The sequence below is a fragment of the Gadus morhua genome, chromosome 17 (assembly GCF_902167405.1).
Source record: "Gadus morhua chromosome 17, gadMor3.0, whole genome shotgun sequence".
NCBI classification, from domain to species: domain Eukaryota; kingdom Metazoa; phylum Chordata; class Actinopteri; order Gadiformes; family Gadidae; genus Gadus; species Gadus morhua.
Window position 1 is genome coordinate 20,396,104 of NC_044064.1, and position 23,806 is coordinate 20,419,909.

The 23,806-nt window shown below is 44.8% G+C and overlaps 2 protein-coding genes, 1 long non-coding RNA gene and 3 other non-coding genes across 6 annotated transcripts; 5 read left to right on the forward strand and 1 right to left on the reverse strand.

The window, feature by feature from the left end:
- Window positions 1-352: 352 nt before the first annotated feature.
- Window positions 353-10,586, forward strand: LOC115529286 (uncharacterized). The gene is made up of 12 exons (XM_030337895.1): window positions 353-499; window positions 3,683-3,892; window positions 4,991-5,177; window positions 5,269-5,649; window positions 5,770-6,000; window positions 6,117-6,698; window positions 6,845-7,057; window positions 7,243-7,466; window positions 7,556-7,672; window positions 8,512-8,827; window positions 8,936-9,660; window positions 9,977-10,586. The coding sequence occupies exons 1-12, from the start codon at window positions 353-355 to the stop codon at window positions 10,454-10,456; spliced, it is 3,813 nt and encodes a 1,270-aa protein (XP_030193755.1). The 3' UTR covers window positions 10,457-10,586.
- On the forward strand, window positions 1,299-1,370 carry trnaq-cug (transfer RNA glutamine (anticodon CUG)). Its single transcript has one exon. It is a non-coding gene; the product is annotated as a tRNA-Gln (tRNA).
- On the reverse strand, window positions 1,937-2,008 carry trnag-ucc (transfer RNA glycine (anticodon UCC)). Its single transcript has one exon. It is a non-coding gene; the product is annotated as a tRNA-Gly (tRNA).
- On the forward strand, window positions 2,145-2,216 carry trnaq-cug (transfer RNA glutamine (anticodon CUG)). The gene has a single exon. It is a non-coding gene; the product is annotated as a tRNA-Gln (tRNA).
- Window positions 10,587-11,175: 589 nt separating the features above from the next.
- Window positions 11,176-12,505, forward strand: LOC115529181 (wiskott-Aldrich syndrome protein family member 2-like). Its single transcript, XM_030337730.1, has 2 exons — window positions 11,176-11,465; window positions 11,641-12,505. The coding sequence occupies exons 1-2, from the start codon at window positions 11,215-11,217 to the stop codon at window positions 12,344-12,346; spliced, it is 957 nt and encodes a 318-aa protein (XP_030193590.1). The 5' UTR covers window positions 11,176-11,214; the 3' UTR covers window positions 12,347-12,505.
- A 4,568-nt stretch (window positions 12,506-17,073) lies between these two features.
- On the forward strand, window positions 17,074-18,479 carry LOC115529196 (uncharacterized). Its single transcript, XR_003973487.1, has 4 exons — window positions 17,074-17,160; window positions 18,007-18,150; window positions 18,234-18,320; window positions 18,448-18,479. It is a non-coding gene; the product is annotated as an uncharacterized LOC115529196 (long non-coding RNA).
- Window positions 18,480-23,806: the final 5,327 nt, after the last annotated feature.

Genomic DNA, 23,806 nt, shown 5'->3' on the forward strand with positions numbered 1-23,806 from the left:
TTCCATGGAGGCGAAGCTCTGGACGAACCATCAGCGCTGATTAGGGACTTAGACATATTCGATCTCTCACGCTTTATGACTCTGTATAACCGTTTCCACTTTACTTAATAAATCCAAGGTCCTCGTGCCGACAGACTTTATTACCTCTCCGTCTCATTTCATCTGGTCCAGTAACTAGACAGACCGTTTTTCCCCTCACTGTACACACAGCTGACCACCAATGTGCCCATCCTAGCTGTGTTTCTCTCTGGAGGGGACCTGAAGCCAGCCCTCAGGCTCTCCAGGGAGAGCTTCTACCGGCTTCTTGCCTTGCTGCCCCGGCAAAAAGCCCATGGATGGAGCTATGAGGTAGATGGAGGTGGAGGTGGCGGTGGCGGTTTACTGGCTGGCCTGTGGAGCATCGTACAGGGTGACGGCAGACGCCTTTGGGATGCCCCTGTCCACAGTCTGCAGGACGGTCTATGGCGTGGTGGAGGAGATGATGGCCATCCTCCACAGGGTGATACATTTCCCCAAGGCAGAGGAGATGGAGGGGCTGGGGGTCGCTTTGCTCGCTTGGCAGCTCACAAGGCCTTCAGATGTGCTGCTGGGGCCATTGATGGATGCCACTTCAAAGTTTTGCCACCTACAGAGCAGAAGAAGAGCTACTTCAATAGGAAGCTCTTCACTTCTGTCATCCGTCAGGGCATCGGGAACCCGGGGTCAGTGCATGATGCACTCTTGCTCCGGCGTTCTCCCTTTTATAGGCAGGCCCTGTACCCACCAGCTGGGTACTTCTTGCATAAGTACATCGTCTTCCATTTCATGGAAAAAAAGTACAATGAATCAATGACGTTTTGCACTATTTTCCTTTCATTTCAATTAATTGTAGCCTAGAGCACAACCTTTACTGCCAAAAAATGCAGACACTGATCTTGAAAGTTCTCATTCGCTAAAGCAAGAGTCTTGTTCATTCTCTATGGTCTGAACCACGGTTAAATATTTCAGTTCCGCCAAAATGTAGTCTAGAGCACAATATTTACCGAAAAGAAAACACAGACACTGATTTCTAAAGTCCTGAATCCCTGTGGCATTCGAAAAAGCATACCAATGCATTGCCCGGGAATCGAACCCGGGTCAACTGCTTGGAAGGCAGCTATGCTCACCACTATACCACCAATGCAACACTGACATAAATTATACTCGGAAATCATCGAACCCAAACTGAAATCTCGGTGGAACTGTTCAATTTGTCATTTTCACTTATATTTAGTTTAAAGAACGGTTGCACAGTCTACTGAAACAGTCTATGATGAACTGGTTCCATGGTGTAATGGTTAGCACTCTGGACTCTGAATCCAGCGATCCGAGTTCAAGTCTCGGTGGAACCTATTAGAGCAGTGTAGCTTCAGACGACGGCTCTACGCTGTGTCCTTCATCCATTTTTCCAACACCGAGACTTTAAACACTTTTTCAAAAATTCTCTCTTGCCCATATTTAGTCTCGACCACATTTCTGAAAAAATAAAAAGTATTTTAGAGGTTGCTAAGCTGATGGGGTGGCCGAGTGGTTAAGGTGATGGACTGCTAATCCATCGTGCTCTGCACGCGTGGGTTAGAATCCCATCCTCATCGTTTGCACTATTCTTACATAAGTACATTGTGTTCTATTTCATGGAAAAAAATACAATGAATCAAGGACGTTTTGCACTATTTTCCTTTCATTTCAATTAATTGTAGCCTAGAGCACAACCTTTACTGCCGAAAAATACAGACACTGATCTTGAAAGTTCTCATTCGCTAAAGCAAGAGTCTTGTTCATTCTCTATGGTCTGAACCACGGTTAAATATTTCAGTTCCGCCAAAATGTAGTCTAGAGCACAATATTTACCGAAAAGAAAACACAGACACTGATTTCTAAAGTCCTAATCCCTGTGGCATTCGAAAAATCAAACCAATGCATTGGCCGGGAATCGAACCCAGGTCAACTGCTTGGAAGGCAGCTATGCTCACCACTATACCACCAATGCCACAATGACATAAATTATACTAGAAAATTATCAAACCCAAACTGAAATCTCGGTGGAACTGTTCAATTTGTCATTTTCACTTATGTTTAGTTTAAAGAACGGTTGCACAGCCTACTGAAACAGTCTATGATTAAATGGTTCCATGGTGTAATGGTTAGCACTCTGGACTCTGAATCCAGCGATCCGAGTTCAAGTCTCGGTGGAACCTATTAGAGCAGCGTAGCTTCAGACGACGATTCTACGCTGTGTCCCTCTTCCATTTTTCCAACACCTAGACTTTAAACACTTTTTCAATAATTCTTTCTTACCCATATTTCGTCTCGACCACATCTCGGAAAAAATAAAAAGTTATTTCATGGAAAGTAAGCTGATGGGGTGGCCGTACCTGTCAGTTTCTGGACTGTCTCCGAGGTCCTAACACATTACAAAAGGTCCGAACAATTCCGAACGAGGTCCGAACACATTCCGAACGAGGTCCGAACACATTCCGAACGAGATCAAAGAGTTTCAAACAAGGTCCGAACAAGGTCCGAACACTGATTCCGAATTGTGTCACGTGACCGAGGAGGCGTGGTTATCGCTTTAGAGTCGCAGCAGAGCTATAGAGAGATATATCTACAACTCTGAAGTCGCAGCCATTCTTTTCCACCGCATCACTACAGACTCAGGAAAAAGGTTTGGAAACTTGATTAATACTTGCATTTGCGATTGCATTTCTCGTCCCGGCAGCATGATATTCAACTTTGTATTTCAACTTTCTTGTTACTTGGCCACTTTTCTAACGGAGCTTCTGACTGCTGTGCATACTAAAACTGTGTGGCTACGGCCAGCAGTGTGGGGATATTGGCGATATGAAAGAATCAGAAGACCAATAATAACTTATTTATTTGCCGTTTAATGATGTCTTGTGATGTGAAATAATTGTGCCAGGGTTCGTCCCCTCCGGTAATGGACCCTCGTTATATGTTAGGGCAGAGTGCAGATGTGTCCAGACATGCTTATGACATGCTTGTGCCAAGTTTAATTATTAACAATAATAAAACAGTACTGCAAAACATACCTACTACGGCCAGCAGTGTGGGGATATTGGCGATATGATAGAATCAGAAGACCAATAATAAATTATTTATTTGCCGTTTAATGATGTCTTGTGATGTGAAATAATTGTGCCAGGGTTCGTCCCCTCTGGTAATGGAGCCTCGTTATATGTTGGGGCAGAGTGCAGATGTGTCCAGACATGCTTATGACATGCTTGTGCCAAGTTTAATTATTAACAATAATAAAACAGTACTGCAAAACATACCTACTACGGCCAGCAGTGTGGGGATATTGGCGATATGATAGAATCAGAAGACCAATAATAACTTATTCATTTGCCGTTTAATGATGTCTTGTGATGTGAAATAATTGTGCCAGGGTTCGTCCCCTCCGGTAATGGAGCCTCGTTATTTGTTGGGGCAGAGTGCAGATGTGTCCAGACATGCTTATGACATGCTTGTGCCAAGTTTAATTATTAACAATAATAAAACAGTACTGCAAAACATACCTACCTACCTACATAAATACACACACACACACACACACACAGATTATAATAATTTCCTCCACTCTGTCTGTCTGTACACACACATAGCCTAGCTCGACATTAACCTGTTTTATATTTAATGTTCGCAGATGACTAAGACAGGAAAGCCAGACAGCTACTGGAGGGACCTCTGTATAAAATATGCCCAGGGCCTTTACCGCTTCTCGACTGGCAAACGGCCAGGGGCCAAGAAATGGAAAAAGGCCTTGGAGAACATCGATGCTTGCCCCCTGCAGAGCCATAGTGGTAGTAAGGATCTTTTCGGGAGAAGCCTTCAGTGCTCCTGTGGCTTCCACAAGGTATGTGAAATTATTTTCCCCTGTGGGTTCCACAAGGTAAGTGAGTTATTTACTAATTGATTGTTTACAGGTTTGCTTGTTTCTTCCTCTGGTGGGCTTCAGTGATTTTGCAGTAATGCCTGATGTAATTTAACAACTGGAGAAAACTAGTAGTGTAGGATTCTTAGATGAATGTACCATGGCCTCTCTTTGTGAACCCCCCCCCCCAGCCAGCAGATCTGTCATCAGGAGCTGGGTCCAGTGAGGCAGGAGTAGTTGAGACGGAGGCAGGGCGAGTCCGAGTCGGCTCAGAGGCAGGAAGAGGAGACACGGATGCAGGGGGAGCCCGGTCCCACACAGAGGCAGAGGCAGGGAGAGGAGACAAGGAGGCAGGGAGAAGAGACACAGAGACAAGGAGAGGAGTCACGGATGCAGGGGGAGCCCAGTCCCACACAGAGGCAGAGGCAGGGAGAGGAGACAAGGAGGCAGGGAGAAGAGACACAGAGACAAGGAGAGGAGTCACGGATGCAGGGGGAGCCCAGTCCCACACAGAGGCAGAGGCAGGGAGAGGAGACAAGGAGGCAGGGAGAAGAGACACAGAGACAAGGAGAGGAGTCACGGATGCAGGGGGAGCCCGGTCCCACAAAGAGGCAGAGGCAGAGAGAGGAGACAAGGAGGCAGGGCCATCAGTGGCAGGACAGGAATTGCAGTGCTACGGGTGCAACCAGCTTGTGGAGGCAGCACATTTTTCAGAGCACCTGTCTGACCACCATACTGAGGAGACGTGTGACACCTGTGGGGCCAAGGTGGAGGGTACTGTTGGTCTTTTGAACCATATTCAACAGGTTCACTATGCAGGATTCGTTATGCCATCGATGCAAAAGCCAACAGTCCTAACATCGAAGCCAACGCCATCACCACCGAAGCCCACACTACTACCACCGAGGCCAACTCCATCTCTGCTCCCTCCTTCAAATAGCTGTGCCGCGCCTTACCACACTGCAACTCCACCTAAACCAACTCCAGTAGTTTGGAAAGGTTTTCTTCCCGATAAGTTTCGGAAAGTCATCCAACCGGCAGATCAGGTGTGGATTGCCAAGTGTCTATATGAGCCTACAGGTCAGCTCAAGCAGAAATTTGAAGCCTGCTGGTTTCACCCCCCACTGGAGCCCAAACCCTCTCGTCCTGAGCGGGGTGGTACCACCGGCAGAGGCTGTTAATCTGGGCACCCATGAGGATGTGGGGGATTTCCTTAAAATGCCCAAAATGTTCCGGGAAAATGAACAGCTCCGGCATATACAGAAAGGTCAGGGAGGTGATCGATGTGGATAGCCGCTATTACCTAGTGGGAGGGGACTATCCACGTTGCAGCAAGTGTTTGAACCCTTCCCTCTTAGTCTGCCCATGGAGCCAGGATATTCTGTCCCAGTTGGATGTGGCACACAGGAGCCTGTTCCCCGCTGTCCTCACCACCCAGCTGGCTCTGGACAGAAAAGCAGTGACTTTCCTCAAGCCAAGGACCAGTGGAAACAGTTCCTCCTACGTCCAGTCTGCGATGGAAGAAGCGCACAGTGAGGAGTGGGCACGGCAGACCATCCGCTACCTCTCGGACTGTGAGCGGCACAAGAAGATGGCTACCTTCATCCCCTCTGCAGCTGTCTATCTTCCTCCACCAACCTTCAGGCCCCTTCCACTTGCTCAATGGTTTGAGACGGTCCACTCCAACGACATTCTCAGCCATCTGGATGAGATGAAGGGAGTGATCACTTCTACCTATGGTAGAATTCTGAAAATGGATTCAACAAAGAAGGTTAGCGTAAAAACTATATAAAATATAACATGTATAATTACAAAACAGGAAATTGGTTTACTTCTTAGTGCTTGTGTTTGTTTTACAGATCACCAAGAAGCTGGCTGGCGGGATCGGGGACAGTGCGGCACCCACACTGATTGGACACTGATGTCCAATATCGGAAACGAGTTAGGCCAGGTCCTGAACTCTGTTCTGACGTCGGGTGAAGGTGCAGGGTTGGAAGAGTTGTGCCAAGGCGTCGTCACTCGGTACAAGAATGCAGGCCAAGCTGAACCTGAGGCCATCTATGTCGACCGAGACTGCTGCAGCCAGTCAGGTGGGTGAAAATCACACACACACACACACACACACACACAATTGGGAATTTGCTTAATCATGGTGTAACCACACACACGGTTAGGTTGGTCTATGTAATTATGTTGTTTTTTACAGGCGTGTCTTCAGTGGCTAAGCTGTTTCACCCATGGCAAACTACAGTGCGCTTGGACAGCTTCCACTTCATGAGGCGCTTTAACTGCGGCCTCACAACAGAACACCACCCTCTGTATGGTATTTTCTGTGCCAAGCTTTCCTCCTGCATTTTTGCATGGGACCAGGAGGATGTGCAACGCCTGAAGGAGGCCAAGAGAGAAGAGTGGAAGAGCAGCCAAAGCGGGCATACTCCCACTGAGGAGCAGCTCATGGCCACCATCAGTCCAGGCGAACTGAAGAGGCACTGCAGGAGGAGGACCCGTGGAGTGGAGGAGACGCGGGGCATGATCTCAGGGCTGCTGGAATCAGTGTGGGAGCTGACGGACACCACAGGGCTGCGTCTGGTGAGCCATGACAGCATGCGCCATGTCTGGGAAGTGCAGCAGAAGCACCTGGAGTGCCTCCAAGACCCTGCAGGTGTGGCACTGTACACGAAGGTGGGGACACTCCAGAAGGGCGGCAAAGAGCTGGACGTCCTAAGGTGTGGTAGGGGGTCCTCCTCCCTGGAGAGTTTTCACAAACACCAGTGCGCTTTTATTCCAGGTACATTTCTTTTTTTAATGTTCTTTTCTGTTAGGACAGAGAATGTGTTGTAATTATTCAAAATAACAAAATGACCACTGTCGGGTATTCATGTGTATTCACTTTACAATAATGGTTGACTAAACATAGTATTTATTGTTCCTTAGGCTGGCGGTGCAATGCTGTTCACACACAGATGTACATGCTGGAGGGAGTATCGAGGTGGAACATGGGCCGGGCCAAGGAGGCAGTAGATGTGGAGGGGGCCTCAACCCTCAGAAGCTTTGATGTCCGCTTGATGTCCCACCTCAGCAACTTAAGCCAGCGCGTTCTTGGTTCCACTCTGGTGCCAGAGTTCACTCCACCCGGGAAACCTACTAGTAAGAGAGATCTCAGAGCAACACTGATTGACCAGAGTATTACATCCCCTCCTCCTCTTTTTCTTAGGCACCCCCCCTATTCAGAGGACATGCATTTCTGTTGCGCGAAGATTGTGCTATTCATGTAAGAGATGGATGTGTGTATGTATGTCCTTTCTTCATCTTTGTGTTTTTACTGGTTACAGGCGAGCGCATAGCAGTGGAGTATTTATTGGCCCAGACCAACAGAGGTGACCTGCTGGCTCCAAATCAGGTCCCTGAGGTCCCCTCGCAGGTACTTGAGGAGGAGGATGAGCCGGATGACACCATCAGCATGACTGACATTCTGTGCCAGTCAGCTGCGATAGGGGCTGGTGATCCTCCAGGTGCTGTGGTGGGTGACGCTGAACCCGGACCCCTCGTCACACAGGTCAATAACACTTTCTATAACACCTTACTCAAAAACACAAAATTTGACCGAAGTAAATGTGGTTACAGGTCTTCAAAATCCCCTTGCAGGTGCAGGTGCTTGAGGCGGAGGAGGAGCCAGATGACACCATCAGCATGACTGATCACACAGGTGATCCTCCAGGTGCTGTGGAGGATGACGATGAACCCGGACCCCTCGTCACAGAGGTCAATAACACTTTCTGTAACGCCTTACTCAAAAACACAATATTTAACTACGTAAATGTGGTTACATTTTAATAAGATAAATGAATGTAAAATCAGCATTGCTCACATATTAGAAACAAGAGTGTACATTTATTTGCTTGGTTTTTCTTTTTCTCACTTATCAATTTTCAGACCAGCCAATGTGACTCAAGGGTTGTTGTGGGATGGGATGCGGTTGCTAACCTGGCAGGCTACTAGGGATGGGACGAAATATCGTTTGGCGAAATATCGCGATACAAAACGTGACGATACGCATCGAGTTTGAAAAAAATGGATCGCGAAATGATGGCACTGCCACGTGATTTGTATAGTATATAAATATTTAGTTTGTGCGTTTGTGGGGCAGGCATGCAGTACCATCGGTTGGTCAAGCAGGGGAAAACTAAATGGAAAAAAAAATTCGGGAACGGTGCAGTGCGTCACGTCACAGTCAGGTCACAGCGCATGCGTTAGCAGCAACTACCTTGCCCTCAAACCGCCGGACAATGGAGTCGAATGAGGTCGAAATTGAGGACGCTCCGCCTGGATACAGGTCATTTGTCTGGCAGTATTTCGGCTTTCTCATTAAAAAAGACAAAGACGACAATAGAGTAACTGACAAGACTAAGACTGTGTGTAAGCTATGCAATGCCGTCACTCCGTACACCACCTCCAACACGACAAACATGGGCCACCACCTTCAACGTCACCATAAAGATGTGAAGAAGGCCCCAGAGAAAACAAACCTACCGAAGGGACAACTGACCATGAAACAAGCACTGACACCAACTCTACCCCTGTCAAGTCCGCGTGCAAAACAGATAACCAGGCTCATTGGCGAGTTCATAGTGGACTATATGGCTCCATTTAACATTGTAGAGAACAGAAAATTCATCCAAATGTTCAAGGTGCTGGAGCCCAAGTTTAAGGTGCCATGCCGAGGACATTTTTCAGAGAAGGTTATTCCGGAAATTTACAATGAAACCAAACAAAGCGTGAAAGAGTGTCTCAAAAATGCCGACTGCATCGCCCTGACCACCGACGGCTGGACGTCGCGTGCAACACAGAGTTATATCACCATCACGGCACAAGTCATCGACGAGAAATGGGAGAGTAAAAGCTTTGTGTTGCAAACTCGTGAGTTAAGTGAAAGTCATACTGGTGTTAACATAGCTCACGTGTTGAGAAATGCACTGAGAGAGTGGGAGCTAACGAGGCCACAAACAACCATCGCTTGTGTCACAGACAACGCAAGCAACATGGACATTGCAGTGAGAGAGAGCGGTCTCCATCCTCACATCAAGTGCTTGGCGCACGTTGTGAATCTGGCCAGTAAGCGAGGCTTGGCTGTATCCCGCGTCGCGCGCCTTCTTGGCCGTGTGCGAAGAGTAACTACATTCTTTCACAAGAGCACCACGGCCACCGCCGTCCTGGCCAACAAGCAACCCCAGTTGGAGCTGCCTCGGCATAAGCTCATCACCGATGTCCAGACCAGGTGGAATAGCACGTACGAAATGCTTGCGCGCTACCTGGAACAACAAGCAGCTGTTTCAGCAGCGCTCAGCAGCCCAGAAATCCGAAGGAATGCCAGAGAAATCGACACCCTGGATAACACTGATATATCAGATGTAGAAGACATAGTGAAACTGCTTAAGCCACTGAAGACAGCCACAACAGTTGTCTGTGATGAAAAAGAGCCCACTGTTTCACTTATAATGCCACTGAAGTACATGATCGAGCAAAGCATGTCACCAGACGAAAATGACACACAGACCATCGCCAACATGAAAAGCGCAATCCTACGCGACATCTCGGACCGGTATTCTGGGGACTGTAATGATATGCTGCAGGAGTGCACAGCGCTTGACCCACGATTCCGAAGCCTGTCCCATCTGAATAATGAACAACGCGAGTCCGTCTATGCCCGGATACGTGAAAAAGCTGCAGGACCTCATTTGCCACGCAACCAGGTAGACTAACTTTCATTAAAAAAAAGAGGTGTGCTGAGCGTGTGTGTAACTGTGTATGTGTAGGCTACAGCCTGAAAACGTATTTCTCATATCGATTGTTTTTTTTAAATTAGTCGATCCGAGGGAGGGAGAGAGAGAGAGAGTGTGTGTGACAGAGAGAGAGTGTGTGTGTGTGTGTGTGTGTGTGTGTGTGTGTGTGTGTGTGTGTGTGTGTGTGTGTGTGTGTGTGTGTGTGTGTGTGTGTGTGTGTGTGTGTGTGTGTGTGTGGGATTGAAAGACAAATGTTTGAGCTAGTTTTTCTATTTTATTTTTTTAGACCAGTGACACTGATGAAAGAACAACGAGGGCCAGTGCTTCAACACCAGGAGCAGCAGAGCAGGCCATGGTCGAGGTTGAGACGGCACAGGGAGCAGAGCCAGTAGAAGGAGAAAGGCAGATGCAGGATGTGACACAGCCTCCCCCACCAAAGAAGACAGCGCTAGAAGATCTCCTTGGGAGCTCCTACACTACTCTTGAGCCAGTGCAGTCCAGCAGAGGGATTGAAATGGAGATAGTCGCCTACAGAAATGGGATTCCTATCCCACTCAACAGTAGTCCACTTGAGTGGTGGAAAGTTAATGCATATGCTTACCCCATACTTGCCCCCCTTGCCAAAGCCTACCTTTGCATTCCTGCTACGTCAGTGCCCAGTGAACGGGTCTTTTCGACGGCAGGAGACATTGTGTGTGCTCAAAGATCACTAATTACACCAGAACATGTCGATATGTTAGTTTTTCTGAAGAAGAACCAGTCCTAGGCCAGGGCCATGACTTAAAAGAGGCTGAGCTAACGTAATGTAGGGTTAAGTGTTCTTGTTTGTGTTTGAAAGGTTGGGCCGTGTGTTTCCTAGTGTGCAACTAAAACAAAAATAAATACGTTGTAATTACGCAGTAATAGTTTGTCTTTTTTGATATCGTATCGTGACATATCGTTTCGTGACCCTGGCATATCGAGGTGCATCGTATCGTGAGTTTAAGTGTATCGTCCCATCCCTACAGGCTACCTAGTTGGCTTGAATCGCACCATCACTGCCTTGTCATTGAAGGAGGAGGCGGACATAGTCCAGCTATATACAGCTCTCCATGACATGGACAAGAAGCATTCAAGGTACAAAATAGTAATTATTTTGTACACCAGAATTAAACATACATTCCATGGAATGAATGAAGAATATGGATGTCTCTTTCACCGTTTAGCTACACCCAGAAGGCTAGGAAAAAAGGACAGGCATCAGGAGGACCATGGAGAGCACCGAGGAGGCCGAGTGGCTCTGCTCCTGGACAGCAGGTGGCAGAGAGGTGCTTGACCACAATTTGCTATCATTTTGGTTCAATACAAATCATTGATTAAGAGACAGCACATGTCACTGTGAAAAGTATTTATTAAGTGTTAACTTAATAAATAAAGTTAAATACTTTATTGCAATCCCTATTGACATTGTTACTTGGTTCTTCACGACTTTACATCCTTGTTCACAGTCCAGATCATATCATACTTCTTTCCCACAGACTATACATGACTCACGGCCAAGCAGCCCAGGATCCCGAACACCACAGGGTCAGTGAGTGTGTCTGCCTCAGACTGGCCAAGGAGTTCGAGCAGTCCCGCAACAGGCCGAAGGACACGAGGGGGAAAACCCTGCCCATCCCTCAGTCAATTGTGAGCGTCTACAGCCACATTAGACAGCTGCTGGAGGACAGCAGGGTTATCGTGGTCCAGACGGCGCTGGCTCTGGTGCCGGTGAACAACACCACGGTCTCTGCATGGTATGTGTTGTTTCATTTACCTTCCCCATACAGCCAAGACAGTATGTAAATATTTAACCTCAAGAAAAACCTTCACCTGCATGCTTGTTAGAAAACATGTAATACACAGTATGTAATAACCTTTGGGAGGGAGGATAGGCTTACACATATAAAATAATGAATGTTTGTCTTGTAGGCTGCTTAGGAGGGACAAGAGGAAGGACAGGAACATGCTGCTGCAGGGCAATGTTCTCCCTCAACAGCTATACCTGGCCAAGGAGCCTCTCCCTTCATCAAACACTCTCCAGGCTGCCCCTGTGCAACATGCACATGAGATGACATTTGACGAGCCCGAAAACCGTGAGGGGGAAGCTTTCCCCCGCCAGCGCACTCTAGCGGCAAACAAGCCTAATGTCATCTCTCCGCCACCTCCACCTCCTCAGTTCCATCCACAATTTGGGCCAGCTCCTCCTTTTTCATATGCTCCCCCATTTCCCCACTTTCCATTTCCCCATGCTCCTCCTTATCCGTATGCTCCCCCCTATCCGCACATTCCATTCACCCATGCCCCTCCTATGCCGCATGCTCCCCCATTTCCATCTGCACATGATCCTCCTTTACCTCAGGCTCCTCCATGTCAAGCTCCTCCAGAGTGCCTTCCAGGTGCCCAGCCAAGGCAACGTACCTGGAGGCTGAACAAAGCTGCCCATGAGGATGAGGATCTAATGGCAAGGGGGGAACCGCCACGGAAGAGGCTGACGAAGGAGAAGCACCACTACACCTGCAAGAAGTGTGGCCAGGACAAAAACAAAAAAACCGGACACACCCAGCTGAAGGGGCGGAGGTACTGTCCAGAGTCAGGACAGACCCTGGATGACTGGAGGAAGAGTGTAGGCCTTTAGTCACCATTCCTTGTCTCTCTCTCTGTTGTTTGTCGGTCTGTCTCTGTGTTGTTCGTGTCTGTCTCCCTGTGTGATCCCGACCAAGGCCTCGTAAGCCAGGCCGGTAAGTATTCTTTTTTTTGGATACGCCCACACCTGGTCCACTAGTTGGGTGTTAACCTGGTGCGTGTGTGTGTGTGTGTGTGTGTGTGTGTGTGTGTATTCTGTGTATTCTGTTACAATAAAGTTCAATCATTTTATTTGAGCCTTCGCGTTTTTATTTAATTTCCTCTTGAATAACAGGACAGTGACAGTGTCATCCATTGAATGTGATTGTGAAAACCAAAGCCAGAATCATTTACATTTACATTGATTCACAAAACCCAACATCTTTACTGCTCAATTTGAAATTTGTTTTATTCACTTGTGCTGCACAGATGTAGTCTCTCAAATAATTGAGGTTACCATAAAAAAGGAGGAGAAACATGATGGGGGTGTTATTCACAGTTATAGACTGTTAATACTGTTGTAACTTTAAATGTAGCATATGATATTTTGAGTTAATTGAATATTGTATTATATTCATTTCATCATATTAAATGCATTCATGTGCATTATTGCATAATAAAGGTGTTATGACTTTGGTGATTTGTATGGAAAATTGAGTTTGTGTGTTAAAAATGACTGCGCTACCCAAATTGCATTGCATGTATACTTCCGGAATGCGCTACGAGACGAGAGAGCAAGCGGAGATGCAAGCGATATTGCCACAGCATCGGTACGATTCCCGCAAGAGACATGAAAATTAAAGTGATGATAAACCTTGCAATGAGTGCAGAACTGTGTGTAAACATTGTTGAGAAGATAAGAGTAGATAAAAAAAATATATAGTGTACGTTCTCCTCCTTTTCTTTCTCTCTTTCCCCCCCTCTTTCCCCTCTCTTTTTCCCTTTCCCCCCCGCCGGGCGGACCCTTTTGCCCCATTTTTGGCCGAGTGGTTAAGGTGATAGACTGCTTATCCATTGTGCTCTGCACGCGTGGGTTCGAATCCCATCCTCATCATTTGCACCATTCTTGCATAAGTACATCGTCTTCCATTTCATGGAAAAAAATACAATGAATCAAGGACGTTTTGCACTATTTTCCTTTCATTTCAATTAATTGTAGCCTAGAGCACAACCTTTGCTGCCAAAAAATACAGACACTGATCTTGAAAGTTCTCATCGCTAAAGCAAGAGTCTTGTTCATTCTCTAAGGTCTGAACCACGGTTAAATATTTCAGTTCCGCCAAAATGTAGTCTAGAGCACAATATTTACCAAAAAGAAAACACAGACACTGATTTCTAAAGTCCTGAATCCCTGTGGCATTCGAAAAAGCATACCAATGCATTGGTCGGGAATCGAACCCGGGTCAACTGCTTGGAAGGCAGCTATGCTCACCACTATACCACCAATACCACAATGTCATAAATTATACTAGAAAATCATCAAACCCAAACTGAAATCTCGGTGGAACTGTTCAAATTGTCATTTTCACTTATATTTAGTTTAAAGAACGGTTGCACAGTCTACTGAAACAGTCAATGATGAAATGGTTCCATGGTGTAATGGTTAGCACTCGGGACTCTTCTTGCCCATATTTAGTCTCGACCACATTTCGGAAAAATTAAAAAGTATTTTAGAGGTTGGTAAGCTGATGGGGTGGCGCTACCTCACTCTCGAAAGTCTGCTTTCCTCGAGTTTAAACTGTCCAATGAAATCTTCCCATTTCCATTTCTTGTCCATATGTTGACCAATGAAATCTTCCCCTTCCATTTCTTGTCCATATGTTGACCAATGAAATCTTCCCCCTTCCATTTCTTGTCCATATGTTGACCAATGAAATCCTCCCCTTCCATTTCTTCTCCATATGTTGACCGACCAATCACATCGTCCCGTTCCTTTTCCTAACGGTCAAGTAAGCAAGTAGCGATGTTCACGAGCGTATTTGTAGAAGCAATACTTTGGAGAACTACACGACAAGGTAACTATTTGATTTACATTTCGAGGCATGATTTACATTTACAGATGAAATGATATTGTTGAAATGAGTGAGATTGTAAATCGGCCGTGAAATGAGTGAGATTGTAAATCGGCCGGCGTAATTCATTCAAAAGTCTGAGTTAAAATGCGATATAGGGGTCAAACTATTTGATTTACATTTCGAGACATGATTTACATTTACAGATGAAATGATATTGTTGAAATGAGTGAGATTGTAAATCTGCCGTGAAATGAGTGAGATTGTAAATCGGCCGGCGTAATTCATTCAAAAGTCCGAGTTAAAATGCGATATAGGGGTCAAACTATTTGATTTACATTTCGAGACATGATTTACATTCACAGATGAAATGATATTGTTGAAATGAGTGAGATTGTAAATCGGCCGGCGTAATTCATTCAAAAGTCCGAGTTAAAATGCGATATATGGGTCGAACTATTTGATTTACATTTCGAGACATGATTTACATTTACAAATGGCCGGCGAAATTCATTCAAAAGTTCGACGGCCTGTTTAATCGGATATGATTGATTGACTAGCGATTATTTGTTTCGTATGCATGATTTGGAATAGTTAATTGTCATCTACAAACGACTATTACATTATTATAAGGTAATCAATTCAGAACAAATGATTTGGGAATATGATGATATAACTTATGATTTCATTGATTGAATGTCAAATGTGTGTCTCAAATAAAAGTGTGTATCTATGAAAGATATTGATATAGCATATGTCTATGACAATGTGTGGTAACTTAGCCATTCTTCCCCTTGTCTTCAGATGTCTACTACAAAGAAGCATCGAGCCATGGGGTCTGAGGAGTGGGTGGCGCGCCTGAAGGCATTTGCCTGTTCTGGCACTCGGCCCTCCGGTGCAGGGAACAGGCCATCTCCCAAACAGGGCAAGTGGCACAACCTCTACCAGAAGGTAACCTTTGCCCCAACAGTCAACCAAAACTGTTGGAACCAGACCAGCCTGGCCCTGAGTAACCAGGACGTCAGCAGCATCGTGGGCATGTGGGAGGACCTGCTGCCCTACGACCAGCAGAAGGTGGTCTTTTCTGCACGGCACCAGGACAGGCTGCTCACTGGGCGATTCAGGTCGCCCAAAAAAAAGGCTGAGTTCACGCCTGGTGTGGAGAGTGTCAGGAGGTGCACCATAGCATCCACTGCATCTCCTGCACAGTGGCCAGACTGCTGCCGTGTCCTAGAGTCAATCTTCGTCAGGCTCTGCAACATCCACAAGTGTCCGTCCAAAAAGGGGAAGACGGACAAGCGCCTGACGAGATGGACTCTGATCCTGCAGGACTACCGCAGGATAAGGCAGCTGATCCTGGCCAATGGGGCCGTGATGACCAGCACCTCCCTGCAGCTGGTGGAGGTCAACCAGACCACCCTCATACAGTGGCACAACAAGAGGGTGGCCAGGCAGGATGTATCATTGTTGTGCCAGGGGGTTGACCTACCTGCCCCCATCCCTGTGGCCACCGAGGCCTTACCAGCGGCTATTGTCCGCCCCGCTATTGCTCCTCAACAGCCTGGTGTTGAGCACAAGTACCATCTTCCAGAGAGCACAGCGGGGCGGGCAAAAACCAAGAAGAGGAAGGCCACCGCTACAGCCACCGCTGCAGCCACCGCAGTACCAGCTGTAAGGCCCCGGATGGCCACAGAGAGGCAGCTGTATCCCCATCCTCCTCAGTTTGGAGTCCCTGCCCCTGTCTGCAGCAGCACCCCTGCCCTCAGCCTTGCCCCTGCTCCGGTTGGCTTTGCCCACCCAGGCCTCACCCAAGCCCCTGCCTTCTTCATGACCCAAGCCCCTGCCTTCTTTGGCACTCCTGCCCTCCCCCAAGCTCAATCCCACCCCAGTGCACCCCCCTTTGTGTTTGCTGTCCCCTCAGCAGTGCCTCCACATGCCCCCCCCCGAAAAAAAAAGACATATAACCGGACTGGGGAAGCAAACAAATGCCGAAAGTGTGGGGAGCCCCGGACTGCATTTACTGGACACAGCCAGTTCAGGGGGACCATTTACTGCCCCTCAATTGAGCAGGTGACAAAGGAGCAGTGGTTGGAGGGAATGTGGAAGAGTAAATAAACATATATTTCTTTTTAAGAAAGTCTTTTTCTATCTTTTTTTCTGCAACTATAACTATTTCTATACAACTTTAGTGGTTTAACAAACAACTATAGGTTCGTTTGGATTTATTTCGGACATGTAAATGCATAATATCAAAGATCAAAAGTCAAATAATGATAATGCATGCAATATAACATGCAAAATACAAAATATTTTATAGATAAGTTGCTAAGGTGAAAGCTGAAGCTAAATTGAGCCGACACATTTCACACGCAGGAAATATGGCACAAGGATAATTATATTTACGCAAGAGATCCTAAATACATCCATAAAACCACCAAAAAGAAAGTATTTTGTTTGCCACTGGTGGGACTTGAACCGGTGACCTTCTGAGCCTCTCCTCCTCAAAACTGGTCAGCAAAAGGTTTTTTAATGTTTTTAAATTCATTCTAATGAATAAAAACAACTGAATAGGTGGGAAATTGAAAAGAAGCCTACATTTCTCTCTTTCCCTTCCCTTTCCCCTTTTTCTCCTTTTTTCCTCTCTTTTTTTCTCCCTTTTCTTCTTCCCCCCTTCTTCCCCTTTTTCCTCCTTCTTCCCCCCCCTTAAAAGACTATTGTTCCCCAGCTTCAGGCTAGCGACGCTCCGAATGCGGAATGGATTTAAACTGTAGAACAACACACACGTTTTCGGCATTCCTGAAAACGACTCTGTAAGGTAAGGGTTTGAATTACATTAAAACACATTTAACACATTTAACACATCCAATCGCGGAAATGATCCACCTTATAAATTCGGACAGGTCATGCTCTGGAAAAGGTAGCGATATTAACGGTAGTAAGTACGCTCTTCTGAAAACTAGTCTGCAATGTAACTGTTTGCAATTTACATTACAGCAGATGCTTTACATTTAAGAACCAATAAATCGCGGAAATGATTGATTTTATAAATTCGTTCTACTGAATATTGGTATTACTTTATCCAAAAGTCTGACCGTGCGGATTGTCTTACCTTGTCCGGACATGTCACTAACTTTCCTTGTCATTTCACTGACTTTGGTTAATTTACTTGCATGTTAGCATCGGTTTAACTTTACTAACTTGGGTCAACTTCTTGTTAACTTATTGCATGTCAGCCTCAGTAGGAACTAGTAGTACGATTACGGTGAACGACCATTTGAATTCACCTGTACGTTAAACAACCATTTTAAATTACATGGGGATACACTAGGGATTATTTTGTATGTATCATATGATTCATGAAGTGTAAAGGTAGGTAAAGGTAACGATCCCATACCAAATATGATGAGTCCTAGTTTGTATATATATATGTGTGTGTGTGTGTATATATATATATATACACATATATATACACATATATATATATATATATATATATATATATATATATATATATATATATATATACACACACACACACACACACACACACACACACACATATATATATATATATATACATACATATATACATACATATATATATACATCATATGTCTTTGACAATGTATGGTAACTTTGCCATTCTCCCCCTTGTCTTCAGATGTCTACTAAGAAGCATCGAGCCATGGGGTCTGAGGAGTGGGTGAGCCGCCTGAAGGTATTTGCCTCTTCTGGCACTTGGCCCTCCAGTGCAGGGAACAGGCCATCTCCGAAACAGGCCAAGTGGCCCAACCTCTACCAGAAGGTAAGCTTTGCCCCAACAGTAAACCAAAACTCCAAAGTGAACCATTTGTGTCTAAGTAAATCATTCGTTTCAATTAATTACAGATTGAGTAGTGTCCCACGATGCTGCGTGGGCAGACCTCTATCTTAAGGGTAGCGCAGACATGTACCTGTGGCTTTCACCCCCAGCAGGTAATATTGAGAGCCTGGTGAAATCAATGCATTTTGTAGGCTTACAACTTGTGATGTGGACAAAATCCCATTAGTATTAATGCTTGTTTAATGGTTTAATTGTTTCTGTCTGTCAGTCTGTGAGAAGCCCTGCAGCTACCTCTGCCTCCACCTCTGCTACCTCTGCCTCCACCTCTGCTGCGCCTGTACGGAGCCCTGGGAGGCCTGCATTGACGCTGGCGATGGTGAATATTTCCATCCCATTAAATACCATGTCATTCACCTGGTTAGCCATGATCAACTCATCTCAGATCTGTGTGTTTACATAACTTTCATGCGTATCACTGGTGTGTATGATGTCATTTTTAACACCATTTTATTAAGACTATTCTTGGTTGATTTTCAGTTTGAGAAAGCGCGGTTCGGTGGGACTTTGTCTGCTGCAGCCAAGCCGAATGTCAATCTGACCAGGAGGCCTGTTGAGGTAATTGATGTACCTATATCTGTGCCTGATGCCTTAGAACACAGCCATACAGCCAACACTATCCTTGTTTTGTAATTGTACTTCTTCCGCTCCGTTTCCCCCTCTTCCCAGCGTCCCTCCAGCCCTGCCACTGTCCCGTCTGGGAGAAGCACTCCATCCGCTACCCCACCTCGAGTGACGCCCCCTTCCAGTCCCAGCTTCTACTGGCCTGTCTCCCCTTTCTCTCTGCCTCCATCCAGCCCTGTCATGTCGGCGGTGAGGACCAGCTCTTCTCCTCTGGTTAGTGCAACTCTAATAACCTCTATACAGGTCTTACATACTGTAGCGTGTAGCGGATAGATGATTTATGATCTTTTTCATTTTCTTTATGTAGGTTGTATCAGATACGAGTCCTGCTCCTCCAGGTCTCCTCCCTGCTCCTCCTGGTCCCCTCCCTGCTCCTCCAGGTCTCCTCTCTGCTCCTCCTGGTCCCCTCCCTGCTCCTCCTGGTCCCCTCCCTGCTCCTCCTGGTCCCCTCCCTGCTCCTCCTGGTCCCCTCCCTGCTCCTCCTCTTGCTGCTCCAGATCAGTTCTGGCTGCCGGTGGAAATGAGGAAGACCATTCCCCAGCAGGACCAGCGCTGGATTGCGTCCACACTGTGGAGGAACCAGCGGCTGCGCCCGGACGTCCAGCTCTGGTATGAGCCACCGGTTCCTGCCCTCATCTACAACCAGGTCCCGTCACCAGACCGCTTTTTTATGCACCCTGCCACTCCTCCGAGTCCCTGACCAAGGAGCAGTGGTTGGCGCAGAGGAGGAACAAAGATCACCCGTGTTAAATCTATATGTTATATGTTAAAATAAACATGTTTATATATTAACAAATGTTTTAAGAATTATTTGCTGGTCATCTTATTCGAATCATTAGCCAGATCCACTCCACAAAAGGAAGCACCATACTACTATTGCAGTATAATATGCACACAAAATGATTTATAGTTGAAATACTTGTAGGTTGAAGATGGAGGCTAAATTGAGCCCACAGGTCACAATACAAATAATAACTAAACAAGTAGCTTGCTAAAGAGTGCACAGGTGTGCTGTGAATAGCTGTATGGCTACAACAATAGTGGAATAGAAAGTAACAGTAATTAGAATATTCCCATTAAAATAAGTGCATATGTGTGTCAATGGAGGGCAAGGGTAATTATATTTGCGCAAGAGATCTTGAGTACATCCATGAATGAACCAAAAAAAATGTTTGTCACCGGTGGGACTTGAACCGCCGACCTTCTGTTCCAAGGCTGAAGAATTGCAAACAAAACTCCACATTCTCAGGTTTTTATTAGTAGTAGTAGTAGTAGATATTTATTTCGGTCCATCAAAGCACAGCACATACATACAGTCAAAAAAATAAATAAATAATAATAATGGCCGAAAAGGTCTAGGCTGAAGCCGAGGCTTATTATGCCGACCCTTTTTACAATAGGATTTTTTCATTATTAACACCTTCATTTACCATTATCAATTATATATTTATTTATATATATTTATATTTATTTATAAAAGAAAAATACATATACTGTATATATATATTTTTTTTTTCTTTTGTAACGTTTACAAACATATAGCTCTCTACAAATACATAATATAATATAACAAGATATAATATAACAAGATAATATACTATTAATATAATACACTAAAAATATAATATATATATTCATACTTTAACGTCTCAAAATATATCATTTTCTACAAATACAAAACATAGCATAACATAACGTAACAGAATATAATATAATAAGATACAATATAACATAATACAATGTAACATAAGATGACGCAATACTATAAATATAATATACCGTAAATATGAATATAATATACTAAACATAATATACCATGAATACAACATAAGATAACATAATATAACACAACACATAATACAATATAATATTCGAAAAAAGAAAAGAAAAAAGTCATAATGACGCTTTAAATTCCTTTTGAATTTTTTAATAGAGTTGTACGTTTTTAGTTCACAGTCCAATTTGTTCCAAATGTTGATACCTTTAACGGAAATGCACCTGCTCTTAGTGTCCGTTCTTGCCCCTGCACTTCTAAACATATGTGCGCCTCTTAATTGGTAGTGACCATCTCTAGCCCCAAACAGCTCCTGGATGCAGTGCGGAAGTGTTCTGTGGTGTGCCTTGTACATTACAACTGCCGTTCTGAGGACAGCTAGATCTTCAAATTTCAATGCGTGGAGTTTAATGAAAAGAGGATTGGTTGTTGCACAATAGTTAGCATGATTTATAATTCTTATGGCTTTTTTTTGCAGTAAAAAAATTTGGTTGATGTTTGTTTTATATGCATTACCCCATACCTCATCACAGTAAGTGATGTAAGGAAGAATGAGGGAGCAATACAATATATATAGTGAGTTCTGATTTAAAATATTTTTAATTTTATACAATATTGCAATGGTTTTTCATATTTTAGATTTTATATTATTTATCTGTGGCTTCCAGTTAAGTTTATTATCGATTATGGTTCCCAAAAATGTATTTTCATTTACACGCTCAATTTCAACATCATTAATCTTAAGTTTAGCCTGTTCGTTAATTTTCTTATTGCCAAAGATAATAATTTAGTTTTTTTTAGGTTCAAAGACAGCTTATTAATGTCAAACCATTTCTTTAGAATTGTTAATTTGTTTTCCACTTTATCCAGGAGTTGCTCAATGTCTTTTCCAGAGCAGTACAAACTGGTGTCATCCGCAAACAAAACACTTTAGTAATTTCGAGACGTCACATAGATCATTAATGTACATAATAAAAAGTTTAGGACCCAGCACAGAGCCCTGTGGGACCCCATGCGTTACTTTTTGCAAGTCAGAGTCTACATTATACATATGCACATATTGGTCTCTATCATCAAGGTAACTTTTAAGCCAGTTGTGAGCAATGCCTCTTACACCATACCTTTCCATTTTTTCCAAGAGTATACCATGGTCAATTGTGTCAAAAGCCTTCTTTAGGTCGATAAAAACCCCAACTGTATATTCCCTGTTGTCTATTGCAGTAGATATCCCTTCAACCAGCTCCATCACTGCCATTGAGGTGGACATATTGCATCTGAAACCATACTGGTGGTCGCTCAATAGATGGTGCTTCTCTATAAAATTATCTAATCTTTCAACAAACAATTTTTCAAGTATTTTCGAGAATTGGGAGAGCAGAGATATTGGTCTATAGTTTGTGAATTGATGGCTGTCTCCACTTTTGAAGATTGGAATTACTTTAGCAGTTTTCATTGTATTTGGGAATACAATGAAACAGCCTGCTGTGCTGTTGGAGCAGGCTGATGGTGGAAAGGCCTTGGCCAAGCCTGGCCTGCTCTGCTCTGCTGTGCTGTGCTGCTGCTCTGCTGTGCTGCTGGGTACAACCTTTATGCATTTAAACCTTAAGGTCTCAGATTCAGGTTCTCTCCCCATAAGGGTCATAAGGCCCATATTTGTTTTTTATGTAATGAAATGTTTTTTGTAATTTATGTCCTAAATTTCTCTCATTCCCTTCCCTTTCCCCTTTTCTCTCTTTTTCCTTCCTTTTCTTCTCCCCCCTTTCCTTCCTTCTTCCCCCCCCTTAAAAGACTATTGTTCCCCAGCTTTGGCGCAGGAGGTAGAGCAGTTGACTTCTAAGTGGTAGGTTGCTAGTTCAATCCCCAGCTCCTCCTAGCTCAGTGTGGTTGTGTTCCTGTCACTTTGCTCCTTACAGCTGACTGTCGCCTTGCATGGTTGACTCTGCCGTCGGTGTGTCAATGTATGTATTTACCGATGTAAGTCACTTTGGATAAAAGCGTCTGCTAAGACACACTATTGCCAAATGATTTATTTTCTAACATGAGCTCTGTGCCATTTTATGAATGGCACACACACACACACATGTATCACTAAAATGACTTCAATTCTCAAATGATTTAATGTATCGGCACACAAAGCAAAAATCACATTTTGGGTTGGGTTGTCATAATTTCATTCACCACTAGATGTCCCTAGCGTACTAATTTGAAGCTTCGAGCACGAACCACTTTGATGGTTCATCTGGCTGAGAGGCTTTGACGTTTCATGAGGCATCATCTCGGCACCACTACAAATGGGAACTCAAAACTATTAGAAAGCGGGGACCCTACTCACCACCCTAGGAGGCAACCAACAGGGGCTGAGTTCAGCCATCTTGGCCCTTTTCTGCACCTGGGTGCAGGGGGAGGAGCTAAGATGGGGTTGCATTCACAACCCCTACTGAGGTTCACCACACGTTGATAGATAGATAGACGGCTAGAAAGTAAATTGAATATGTTATATTATTTGCCTTGCGGAGCCAGCCAATCCTGTGCGCGTATGCAAATTAGCCATGTGCGCCTTACGCAAGAAAGACGTAATGTTGAGAAGTCATAATAAAAACGGACAGCAAGCGATAGCTAAACCAGACTGTATCAATCACATACTTTGGGTTCATTCCAACTTATGGTAAGAGGCTAATCTTTGCAGTGACTGAATGTTGATGATAAAACTGATTGTTTTGAATAAGATGAGTGTGTGCGACTGTGTGTGTGTCCTTTCCGGCTTGGCATAGTGCATGGTTATGAAGGCCTTGTGGTTAGTTGTGTTCTCAGTGAAGCAGCCTAGCCTTGGAGCTGTATAAATTGGATTGGTTGTGTACGTTCATGCGAGAGTGAGGGAGAGAGCACCCCGTCCTTGGTGATGGTTGGCTTGTTGTTGGCCGTCGGTCACCATCCGCCGGTTTGGACGAGGTGCTTTGTGTATGTGTTCAATGTACATCGTTCTAGTCGTATTTGCGGTAGATTGATGGTTAAATAATGTCACACCACGACCGGTTAAACTTGAATGCTGTCATTAGCAAGTGTGTTTCTGGCACTGGCAATAAAAATACATAAAAGTGTCGTTATTGTATGCACGTCATCACGGTGTTAGAAACTATCCGTGCTGCCAACAACGACAAAATCTGGACTTTAACACTATTTTGG